At 32.5% G+C, this 13,062-nt stretch overlaps 1 protein-coding gene across 1 annotated transcript in view; it reads left to right on the top strand.

The window, feature by feature from the left end:
- LOC129919338 (uncharacterized) overlaps positions 1–11,891 on the top strand; it is a 26,069-nt gene extending 14,178 nt beyond the window's left edge. Inside the window, exon 2 of the mRNA XM_056000197.1 lies at positions 11,254–11,891. Coding sequence (XP_055856172.1) covers positions 11,254–11,868 — 615 coding nt within the window. The 3' untranslated portion in view covers positions 11,869–11,891. The remainder of the gene's footprint in view (positions 1–11,253) is intronic.
- Positions 11,892–13,062: the final 1,171 nt, after the last annotated feature.

The following is a 13,062-nucleotide window of genomic DNA, read 5'->3' on the forward strand; positions in this document are numbered from 1 at the left end:
AACACCAAAAAATGTCAAAACCTTGAAGCATCATTCAAATAACTAACTCTCAGTCTGTCTCTTAATAAGATGAAAAAAAAATGTCCTCCTTATTTGTTGAATCAATAAATTTTCATTTGCATTTCGACCAACCATCATCATCCTCTTTTAACTTTTTTAATTCCGGCTAAACCACTTGGAGCTCTGTGCTCTGTTCTATTCTGTTTATCTCTTTGCTTCCGTGTCCTGCTGGACTTATATTCGTCGTCGTGGCTGGGTATTTTACTTTTGTAAGCTTCATTATGATAATTTCTATTTGGCCAACAAAACTTTTTCAATAATATTTACCTCCCGCACCAAAACAACCTTACAATATATGTATATAGCCAATGACCAACCAAAAATGGTGGCGGCCGGCAGAATGAAGGATTCAACTCTCTGCTGCTGCTATCAATGCCGCTAGCCGGTTGAATTTACCACGAGATTGGTGTACAAATATTTGTTTCATTGCTGCTGGAAAGCTACGTTTGTTTTTTTGGAAAAAGAAAAAAACTTTTTCGTTTACCAATTTTTGGCCAGTCGGAATTATTTTTATGCTTTTAACTCTGTCTCTGGGTCTTTTCGAATGTGGTAGGTATATTTGAAGGCATTTTTCCGTGCAGGGAGGATTTGTTTCATCCTACATACCTTTTGGGTGGATGTCGAGGACGACTTTGGTCGTGTAATGAAATTGAATTCTGGTGTAAACAACATCAAAACCGAAGATCGCTTCATAGCTGGACACATTCATAGTTTGTGTGTGATATAGCTTTCAGAGTTAGAAAGTCAATGATTCGTTGTAACTTTAAGCAAACAAAAATTGAATTTATTATCCTAAAACACTGTGAAAGGGGACAAACAAGATGACGAGAAAGTTTGGGTTTTTTTTTTTTTAGTTTTCTAGTTTCACGTATACATTTGCATATTCCTAACCTAAGTACCTACATTTGTTACTGGCAAATAGCAAATAGCTAGCGGAAATTGAAATAATTTTTCGAATTGAATTGAATTTGTGTACATATTTGAATGACCTTGGGGTGGATTTTTTTGATATTTTGGTTAGTCAAAGTGAATAATTTAAAATCCGGGTGCAAATTATGACATTTGATGACTGTTATTGACGCCATAAATTTTGGTTTTTTGGTTACATTACCGGCACAATCTTTTCAATTAGCAAATGTATCACTAATATTTCAGTATGTCCTTTACAGTGTTTGGAAAATCATGCCTCTCAAGGCTACACAAATCCACAAGCGAACTAGTTTGACACAAAGAGAAATCCTCATTCAAACAAATTAATATAGGAGATCGAAAATGCAAATCTTAAAGAATTTTAAAAATTCAAAAAGTAAAATTTAAAGTATTCGATGTAGGTATATTCTTTTGAGAATTCTTACTAATCAATTTACTTACCTACTTACTTATTTTTAACCTACTGATAAGACAATTAAAATACCTAAATTCAGTTGTCCAAAAATTCAGTTTGTCTTATTTATTAGCTAAATTAATTTTTGTTTTTTTAATTCAAATCAGTTTTGCTTTTTCTTGTAAAGACATTTTAAATTTGTCATTTTATTGACTTTAAAACTTTTATTTACCTGAGGCCTCGACCGAACTTAAACTCACGTTCCTTCACTTGTAGGTCAAAAGAAGGCCATCTGATAAAATGTCAGTGCTTAAAAGTCTACTTTAAAGTCAGGGGAGTACACACCACTGGGGCAAGCGGGGTGGTGCCCCGGGACCTCCGAAACGCCAGGGCCCCCACTGGAGACAGTGCAGAAAGTTCGTTACTTATAAAAGTTACGAAGCAAAAAGATAAGTTATTTGACATGAATCGGACACAAGAGAGACAAATTATATTCTGCAATGTAATGTATAATTTATTTATTTATTTATTTAACATAACTAATTTACTAGTTTACAATAATTATACTTAATCTAGGAAAGTATGATTTTAATTGATTATAGAGAAAAATGTTAATTTAAATTTACAAGAATTTGCTATTCCTTTATAATAACTGTTGTTATGTAAGTAAAAAAGTTTAAACATTTTATTTATAGGTGAAAATTTTTCATAATTGGTATAGTCAGCCACATAATATTTCATTAAAAAAAAATTCCTCAGGGGCTTCAAAAAAATAAATTATAAAGATATTGTCTTAGGGCTCCAAAAAAAGTTACTTGAATAATCTGAGCGACCAACAAATGATACAAAAAGTAGGCTGAATACGTACTTTTTCATTTGTTATTTTCTATCCTTCTTTGATATTTGAGGCCTCCAAAATTCAGCCTTACCCCGGGGCCCGGCAATTCAACGTAATTTAATGATGAAACGATGTCTTTTTTCTGTAAAAAATTTTATAACTTGACGAAATTTGCTGTCCATCTTCCACAATAACTACAATCTACAATAAATAAAATGCTGACTTGTTCGAAAGTATTTGTACTAAAGTACAAATACTTTCGAAAGTTCGTATATTGTCAAAACTTTTTAAACATTTTTAAATGCAAAGAACCATTCAAAGCGTAATATTAATTGTAATTTTGTGAAGCATGCAATTAAAAAGAATTCAGAGTTATACGATGGTCGTTTACGACTTTATAAAAAAATAATAATAATGCCATTTTTTAATAGTTTCGTAATAATAAACAACTCAAGTTAAAATATTTAAAAAGAAATCCATTTTCAAAAATTTGAGATTTCAAAAAAAAATTAAGGATGGCTGGATTTTAACCCAAACCTCTTCTGCGTGACAAAATACTACGAATTGGTGGAATGAAAAATATTTTTAAAGAAAAAGAAAATAATCAAACGAATAAGAAAAATCGATTTAAAAAATACTAAATAAGGAAGTATTTATGAAAGATGTAGATTATAGTGAACTTGCTATCTTAAAAAAAAGTGCTATACCAATTAATACTACTGTTTTGTTGACTACCTGTATAAGGAGCTACAGCCTAGATTTAAGGCCCTAAATGGATGGGCTGACTTGTTTCAAACTTGGTATGTATAGTGGTTTTTGGAGGCTTATAGAGGATTTTTTGGAAAAAAAAATCATCAATTTGAAAAGCGATTTTGAATTTGAAAAGCGCAACTTGATTTAAAAAAAAAAAAAAAATTGTATAGGTACTTTTTTGGAACTCAAATTCATGATGTTGTTAATATTCTTTGAAAAACGATTTTCTTACCTTTCATTTCATTTGAAACCATATAAAAGTTTTAAGAATTTAAGAAACTTCAACTTTAAAAGAAATTCATGCGCCCTAGTGTGGTATGTACCTACTTCGAGCTACAAGTGCTAGCCTATCGTGCAGTTTATTAATATTGATTTGCAAAATTCCAAGCTTACAAAATGAGAAAAGTTAATATATGCCAAATCTTCAGCATAGCTATAACGAGAGGTAAATACTTGTAACACTTATAGTTTTTAATTTTAATTTAATTTTTTATTAACTTTACAACAAATTAAAAAAAACTTCATATAAAATCTTAAATTTTATTCAAACGAAATATATAAGATAAAAAGACGAAAATATTATTAGTTCCAGTACAAAAACAAAATTTCAAAAAAATTCAAAACTTAAACCTGTTTAAAATAAATATAAAAGTGTCTATGAGATGTTAAAGTTAAAGTGAGAAATTAAGAAAACGGTGCTATGAAGGATGCAATCTAAAAAATTTTAAAGATTGGAAAAAGTAAGTTTTTCCTGTTTGCTTGGCAGGTACCTTTAATTTTGGTCCTAAATAAAAATCCATAAAGAGGGGCCCAAAATTTCTTAGTGAAAATCCATGAAGTTATTGACGATAGTTTAAGTTTCAAACATAAAATTCATAAATGTAAACATTAAACGGTAGAACAAACTATATCTTTTCAGTACATCAAATATCACTCTAAAAAATATATGACATACATTCGAGTTCAAATGATGAAATCATCAAATTTTCCATTTAAAACAGAAATCAATGTCCATTCGAAATTTGTTGATTTTATTGGTTGTATTTAAGCGAGTTTAATTGAAATTTCATACCAAACACTATTTCATACATGAATCAAAAATTGAAAAATAAAAAAAAATAAACTAAAATAAAATCCAAAACTTCAATATGAGTTTTTAGTCAGGAAATTACCACGCGCTTTAGACTTTTCGATGGGGTTTCCAATTAACTGATCACGCAAAAGAACCTCCTCCTCCCTCTACCCTCTCCAAACCCATATCACACATCCTTATCCCTCAAACCAGTTGCTAATTACAAAAAGGTAATTGCCTATGTTCCAGGCTGTGCATCGTTATCTTTAGGCAAAATATATACCCTTCTATACCAAAAACCGTGACGAAGCGGATGGAGGGAGAGAACGAAGTTTTGGTGCGGTGCAGTGCGGTGTTCGGTGTATTTCCCGCGGGTGAAATTGATGATGTTTATCCATTGAATTGGGCGTTCGTCGGTTTAAGCAGCACTTGTCGGCTGGCTGGTCGGTGCTGGGCCGTTCGCCATTCGGTTCCATCTGTTTAAACGTTAACTTTATATCTCTTCTCTCTTTCGATATAGAAAATGTTCAATCAGATAATTTTCTATTTGATTTCTCGTGTGTTTAGATTGGATGGCACATTTTCGAATTTATTTTAGCTTCCCTCGCGTTGTCCTTAAAACAATATACTGTTAGTTCAGTCATACCATCATCATACAAACAAAAATTTTTGTGTAGATACTCTTACTCGTACTCTATTTCTATCCACCTACCTAAATGTATTTTTCATATAAACAAAAAAAAAAAAAAACTGATGATGTTTACGGGAGAGAAACATTGTGCTGCCCTCTAGTGGTGGTTGATGGCGTTGATGGCAATGATGATGCTGCTGCATTTGGCTGGTTATAGTGTTTGACTGCATTTACATTATTAAATTGCGTAAATAGACGCGTTTTCAGATAGATTTAATTGGATTTGTTTAAGTGGATGGTAAATTTAATCCATATCCTCTTTCTCTCTCGGCTATGTTGGCTTACGTATGTATGTATGAAGGTATGCTGGCTTAAACTATACATGAGCATGTGTCCTATTTAGAAAAAAAACAAGGTGCAAAACCATGAACGACGACAACATGTGGGGCAGTCGAATTTTTAGACAGTTTTGTTGACTATTTCGATAAAACTCGTATTTAGTGAGTGTCAAATAAGGGATGAACTAATATTAAAGAGGTGAATGAGGTGTGGTTGAGAGAGGTTATCTGATTTTGACAAAAAAAAAATTTAAAGTTTTATAACAAATGTTGACATAGTTTTTGGTAATATCTAGCAAATTTTTGATTTGAATCAATAGACAGAGCAAAAGCATTAGGGTAAAACTATACAATACGCCCCACTTTTTTTGAATCTTCAATAAAACCAAAAAAATTAAGGAAAATAATAGTTTTTGTGTTAAATATAGAAAGTATGGTCTTTTTTCTTAGTTTTGGCATATTCATATGTACTAAAATATGTTAGCATATATAATATATAAATCGTTCAAAAAAAGTTCAAGTGGGGCCTTTTGTAACTCATTTGCTGGGTAAAACGCCCCACACCAGTGACAAAACGCCCCTAAGGAAAAAGTAGGTACAAATGTATTAAATTAGAAAAATGAAATTATTTGATTTTGGAATATAGAATTTTGAAATGCTTTGCGGCCGCAAATGTTGCAATTTTGTATGTATACATGGTAAAAAAAGCTCGTGCAACGCTATATGGCAAGATATGCGCTGAATTCAAAACTTCTTTAAAAACGGTCCTGTAATAATTTTCGTTTTTGACCATAATGGCCGCAGTGTCGTCCTTTTGTAATTTAATGCAATTCTTAAGCATATAGCAATTAAAAAAAATGTTGATGAGTATTTTACTTCATAATTTACTGGGGCGTATTACACTCACTGTACTGGGGCGTTTTGTAAATTTCGAAGTGCAATACGCGCATGCAAAAATATAGCAACCCAAACTGATTTCAAGAAATTACCAAAAATGAACTAAGAAGCCCATTTTTTTAACTTTCTAAATATATATATCAGTTTGATATGGTCTTTATACTTTCTGAAAAAATGAAATTTTGTCTGCGCTCTCCGCAATATGTTTTGGTGCCAAATTTTGGTTTTGCAGTTTTTTTCCTTTCAGGGCACACAGAATACTACAGCTCAATAACACAATTGACGAGCAACTTAAATTAGTTTGAACAGTTTTCGTTTTGTTTGCCTAACAACATCTGTGTGCGTACGAGACTGGTGGGCGTTTTGTAAACTGGGGCGTATTGTATAGTTTTACCCTAAATGATTCAAATTTAAAAACGGAAAAAGTAGACTTGTTTGCTTACAACTTTGCTAAAGTGGGGGTACAAAATTTTGCATTAAAAACTAGAGTAAAAATGGAATCCCGCCACACCACCGCTGCACCACGTCCGCACCATGATCAAAAATTTCAAAACATCCTCACCACGACTGCACCACGTTCGCACCATTTCATTTTTAGTGAAAAATTCGCTGCACCAACGCTGCACCACCGCTGCACCACCGCTGCACCGCGTTTGCACCATGATCAAAAATTTTATTCTCGTAGGTACAATGTTTAAGTCGTCTTCAAAGTTATTTTGACCTAAGCAACAAATTGCCAGTTCCTACAGACTTGAAAGTACTCTGCACACTCGGGTTCGAATCTCCTTCTCGTCAGTAGTTTTTTTTTTTTATTTTTCATTGATCCAAAATTATGTATCATGGTGCAGCGAATTTTTCAAACAAAATGAAATGGTGCGGACATGGTGCGGCGGTGGTGGACCGAACTTTTCATTCAAAATGAAATGGTATGGACGTGGTGCAGTTGTGGTGTGGCGGTGGTGCTCTGAAATTTTTCGCCAAACGGTCATGGTGCAGCTGTGGTGCGGCAGTCAAGATTTTTTTAAATTTTTTTCTAAAAATTCAATTCTTTACGATATTTATTTAGTTATTTTTTTTCAATTCTCTTTATCTGATTAAAATAATGTGTTCAACTTTGAAATTTTTTTTTAAACTTTGAGTTTGTGTTATTGTTTGAAAGCAATCTTTTTTGGGCTTAGAGAATCCCAGTCAGTCGCCTTTTTCCAAATCCCATGCGAATTAAGGTTTTTTTTTCAATTATTGCCATTTTTCTCTCTGTCTGTCTGTTTTTGCATATATTTTTTTTTATGTCTAAATCCTTGATTTTCCAGTTCAAAATACAAAAAAATAAAATGCACGACTGGGTCGCACGTACTTGCTCTTGTAGTTCAAAGCATCTTTATCTTAAATATCTATTGAAAATTTAAGATTTTGTGAAGAAAAAAAAATAAAAACAAAAAAAAAAATCGAAAGTTAAAAAAATTCAATTTTTTAAAAATTTTTTTGAAAAACTTTTTTTTTAATTTTTTTTTTAAATTTTTTTTTACATTTTACACTTCAATACCTATGATGTCTGTAAATTTTGAAAAAATTGACTTATGCTTTGATGAAATATATGAACTTAAAAAACATGTCAATTTTTGAAAAACGGCAACGCCATATTTCCGCTCTTGGCATTTTTTGAGAAAAACTAAAAACGCAGTTTTGTTGGAATCAATAAGAGTACTGCCCACACCAAATTTAAACGAAATCGTTAGAGCCGTTTTCGAGAAATTTGAAATACCTCGAAAACGTTATATGGGAGATATGCGTTAAATTGGAGATATTAAAAAAATAAAAAAACGGACCTAGGGAATTACGTAAAAATCATCTGTACCAAGTTTCAAGCAAATCCATCCACCCGTTTAGGCCCTAGCTCGATGTACAGATGGACGCACAGACGCACAGACGCACAGACGCACAGACGCACACACGCACAGACCGACGGACGGCATGACGAAAACCACTTTTTTGATCTTCTCCATTATCGTAATGTTGGTTTTGATTAAAACCTCGATTTTTTTTTTCTACACGAAACCAATACTTGCCCTATAGAGCAAGTAAAAAAACAAAGAAGACAAAATCCTTTTAACTATACGTACGAGTATCTCATCTATATACACGTGTGTATTTCTACTCAAAACTTAAGCTCTAGAAAGGATTGAGAAATGAAAACAAAAACAAATCCATCTCCAAAAATCCTTAAAAAAAAAAAGGAGAAGCCGAAAGAAAACGTTGATCTAAATGGACAATTTCGCCTCAAAAAAAGAATGAAAAAAAAAATATATCAACTTAAAGAAAAACCAGCTGCACTTTAGTCACAGAGTCACAAATACTCTTCAGTTACCTCAGATGGTATATCCTTTAGAATCCTTCGGTAGGATTTTGTAGATTTCAATTTTTTTTCTTTTGGTTTTTCGGTATTTTATATATTTAAACTTTGCCACCATATCCGACGGACTTTGATGTGTAACAAAGGTTCACCTTTTTGACTTAAACACACATCCGAGTCCCGAGTGTCGAACTAAAACGACAACCGCGGGCTAAAAGGAAGAAAGTAATGTGGCCAACCAAGCAGCTACTGACTAGAAAGTCAAGAAGAAAGAGTGCATCTTGCTCACAGGATGAAAAAAAAAATTTTCAATGAATCGCCAGGGTTTAACCACCCTCCCAAGGTCCCTTAAATCAACCTTCTCTAAGGCATCACAATGGTTTTTAGTATAGTTCTAGACCAGGTAAAAATTTTGCCCCCCTCTTCCCAAAATCTTTCGTTACTTTTTTTCAAGGATTTCTTCTTTGAACTTTTCATTTCCGTTTGAAAAAAAAAAACTTCCTGCATTTTAGAATAAAATGAAAATTATCCTTAGCACGTGTGACTTAATGCCTGCCTTTCTGTGTGACCGGTGAATGTGGAGAATTGAAAGAGGATTTTTTTTTAAATTTGTTGCCTAGAAAACCCCCAGAGAAAAAAAAAGAAAGTCAACAAAATTCAAGGTTCACCCACCACAACATTATTTTTATTTTTATTTTACACAGGTTTTGAGATAAGTCTTTATAGATAGGTATATTCTGATAGAAAATGAGCACCAATTTGTGTGCCATTCTTTCTATGTCTGGATAAGGAATTTGTCAAAGCCAATAAAATCATCTTCATTTAATCAATTATTGGATTTGTCTATCTCTTTCCTTCGTTTAGTTTCAGATTGAAAGTCAAGGTTTCCTTAAATTGGCAAGCTTTTTGGTTTGGTCGGTCTTCTTGTTGGTGGTATCTTGTTCAATTGTTTGAACACAGGAGTCCCAAACTTTATAGTACTCTTATTGTTTGCAATTCTGGATCAATATAATCCTGGGAGCACAACCATCAGAGCATATTAATCCGATAAAGGTTTCTATTTCTATAAGCTTTTATGATTTAAGGTTGAAAAATACTTCTTAGACAGGCTAATTTCTTTATTTATTAAAGTTTTTTTTTAAACAATAAGTTTGCTATAAAAATGTTGTGGTGAGTATTTTAACACGGAATTGGACTGAAGATATCTTTTCTGGACAAACATTAAACTAGAAGATTAACCTAATAATTCAAAACTATCAAAATTTTCCTTTACGCTTTAAGATATAGATTTTTGATTTTTCGATATTTGCTATGAAAACCTGGCAAGGTGAATTGGACACGTTTTGGATGCGTTATGGACGCGTTTTGGATGCGTTTTAGACGCGTTTGGGAAGCGATTTGGACGCGTTTCGGGCGCGTTTCGGACGTGTTTCGGACGCGTTTTGGACGCGTTTTGGATGTGTTTCGGATGCGTTTTGGATGCGTTTCGGACTCGTTTTGGACGCGTTTTGGATGCATTTTGGACGCATTTTGCATGCGTTTTGGATGCTGTTTGGATGCGTTTTGGACGCGTTTTGGACGCGATTTGGACGCGTTTCGGGCGCGTTTCGGACGCGTTTTGGACGCGTTTCGGAAGCGTTTTGGACGCGTTTTGGAAGCGTTTTGGATGCCTTTTGGACGCGTTTTGGATGCGTTTCGGAAGCGTTTTCGACACGTTTTCGACGCGTTTCGGATGCGTTTTGGACGCGTTTTGGATGCGTTTCGGACGCGATTTGGACGCGTTTCGGGCGCGTTTCGGACGCGTTTCGGGCGCGTTTCGGACGCGTTTTGGATGCGTTTCAGACGCTTTTTGGATGCGTTTCAGATGCGTTTTGGATTCGTTTTGGACGCGTTTTGGACGCGTTTTGGATGCGTTTCAGATGTGTTTTGGACGCGTTTCGGAGGCATTTTGGACGCGTTTTGGCCAAAAATATGTAAGCTGTTATACTTTCGGATGTTTACTATAAAAATAGCTGTGGTGAGTATTTTTCTGCACAAAAAAAATGATGACTTGATGCACAAAAATTAAATCAATTATGATTAAAACAAACCCATTGAGCCAGAGCTATCTAAAGTTTCTTTTCGACTCTTAAACGAATTTTTAATGTTTGCTATAAAAATATTGTGGTGAGTATTTTTAAATTGATTTTTTTTAACTTATGGGAAACAAAACAATCCAATTAGACAAATCTCTATTCTCATTTGAACTTTTAGGCGATTTCTGTATGTTTCCTATAAAAATTAACTGATCTATTTCATTCCTTTCCAAAATTACAAATAACTTGTAAATAACTTGAAATTTATTTTTATAAATGGTTATTATCTTTTGTTTAAAGAATGTTTCACCAAAAAGAGTTAAACCAATGTTAACTTCTTTAATTATGATATCATCATCAATTTTTATTTCCTTCAACTTTTAAAACGTCATCACACCCAAAAGAATCTGACTCATTATGTTCAAAATTAAATTGCAGAAGACATCAAAATTATGTTTTATTTTTGATTAATTACCGTGGGCTTCCGTCTTCACTTAATCAATCAATTATTATATTAGGCATGGATTTTTTAATGAAAAAAAAAAGATACATGAAGTGTATCTATATTAAAACATGGCCAATGTGGTGGCGTTGACTTGTTTTATTATTGTTGTTGTTATTCTTTAAAACTTGAATAGCTCTTAAGATCAAAATATTAAATCGTGATTTTATAGATGATCTAAACCCATCTCTATTGTTTAGTATTTGAAGTACGCACAGTACAATTTTATATTATTGTTTTTTTTTCAATCTTTTAAACAATGTATAAATACCCTAGGCTAAGTCTTACAATTCATCATTCACTTGAAGTAACCTTCTGGGGTTTAAACAACATTTAACAATGGTAAGATTATAAGATTTATTCATCATTTGTTTAAGGATCTAATTAATTTCTATTTTGTCTATTTATTATAGAAATTATTTGTAGTATCATTCGCTTTTTTGGCAATTGCTGCTGCTGCTGTTGCACCAAGCAGTGAATACTTACCACCTGGTGAGGAACCATCCAGTGAATATTTACCACCTTCTGCTGAAACTAAACTTGCTGAAGATGGATATCGTTACAAAACCATTCGCAAGCTGAAATATAGACATCGTCGGGATGTTTCTAGTGAATATTTACCACCATTGTCCGAGCCAATAGTTGAGTATTTGCCTCCAGTTGCTGATACCAAAGTCGCTGATGATGGATATCGCTACAAGACTGTCCGCAAGCTTAAATACCGCGCTCGTCATCGTCGTGATGTTAGTGAACTGCCATCTAATGAATATTTACCACCAGTTGAAGATGCTGTAGCAGTTGCGGCAGCACCAGAAGTTAAGAGTGCTGAATTAGCTAAAGATGGATACCGTTACAAGACTGTGCGTAAGCTCAAGTACAGAAATCGTCATCGTCGTGAAGCTGCTAATGAATACTTGCCACCAGCAGCAGAAGCTGAAGAAGTTGAAGAAGCTGAGCCAAAAAGTGCTGACTTAGCTGAAGATGGTTATCGTTACAAGACCGTTAGGCGTTTGAAATATCGTCATTAAAAATTTGAGTGAGCTACATAAATCTGTACCTTTTTATTAAACATTTTTTAACTATGATAAATCACATAGTTTTATTGCAATAAATATAATTATTCGATAAAGAATACAAAATAAATGTTTTTTTTAGTTTTGTTTTGAAGTGATAACGTCTTATAAATCAATGAACCCTGGCTGGATCCATGAAAAAATGTCGCCATTTTCTTCCGTTCTTTCTGAGGTTTTAAGCAGTGTGATATAGATTGCAGTTAAAAAATAAATTAAACTATAAATTAGAGATAAAAATAAAAAAAAACTTATATAGCTTATTTGAAAGGTTATAAGTTATAACATAAAGGTCTGCACTAAGAAATTATGACTTAAAATTTAATCTTAAAAAAAGGTAAATAGGGATTAAATGAGATGGTAAGCGGCTTGTCGTTAAGAGTTGAATTTTTTTAAATAGAAAGATAAGTTTATTACAAGAATGGCATAGATCTTAAAAAAAAAATCTTAAAAATTTCAAAGCTGAGTTGTGAACAGTTTTCTAAAACGGAAGCATGAGGTAAGTCTTGAAAAAAGTGATTACTATGCTAAGAAATTTCTGACGAAATTATCTTATAGGTATTATTTATCGATTTAGTGAAAAATTATTTTTAAAAATTAGATTTTTTTTTCTTATGACCTAGATTTCAAAATATAATTTTTTGAAAAACACCTTTTATTCAGGGTTCAAAAAAATCATTTATATTTCTATGTATTACAACCGAAAAAAATTGCTTTAAAAAAATGTATTGCATTGAAAAATATTTGCATTAAAAAAATATTATTGCATATATATATAATATATTTGCATTAAAAAAAAAAACAATTGCAAATAAAAAATTTTCTGCGTTAAAAAAATTCAATGTGTACATTGAATATTTTTTTTTAATATTCGTCCAAAAACTACAACAATGTCCTACATTGAATTCATAAATCACTTCGCAAAATATTGAAAACTTATAAGAAATCATGCGTGCAATTCACTCGTGGTAGAAGTGAAACCTTAAAAAATCATTTTTCTTACAAAAAAAAAAATTGAAAAAAATCTACCTTTTTTTTATTCCATCACCTTTAAATCCATATAATAATAAATTTTATATCATCTGAAAGCTTATTATTTCACCTTGTATATGACGCTTCAATCACATTTCTATCATGCCTACAAAAAAAGAA

Source organism: Episyrphus balteatus, chromosome 4, assembly GCF_945859705.1.
Source record: "Episyrphus balteatus chromosome 4, idEpiBalt1.1, whole genome shotgun sequence".
Classification (NCBI taxonomy): domain Eukaryota; kingdom Metazoa; phylum Arthropoda; class Insecta; order Diptera; family Syrphidae; genus Episyrphus; species Episyrphus balteatus.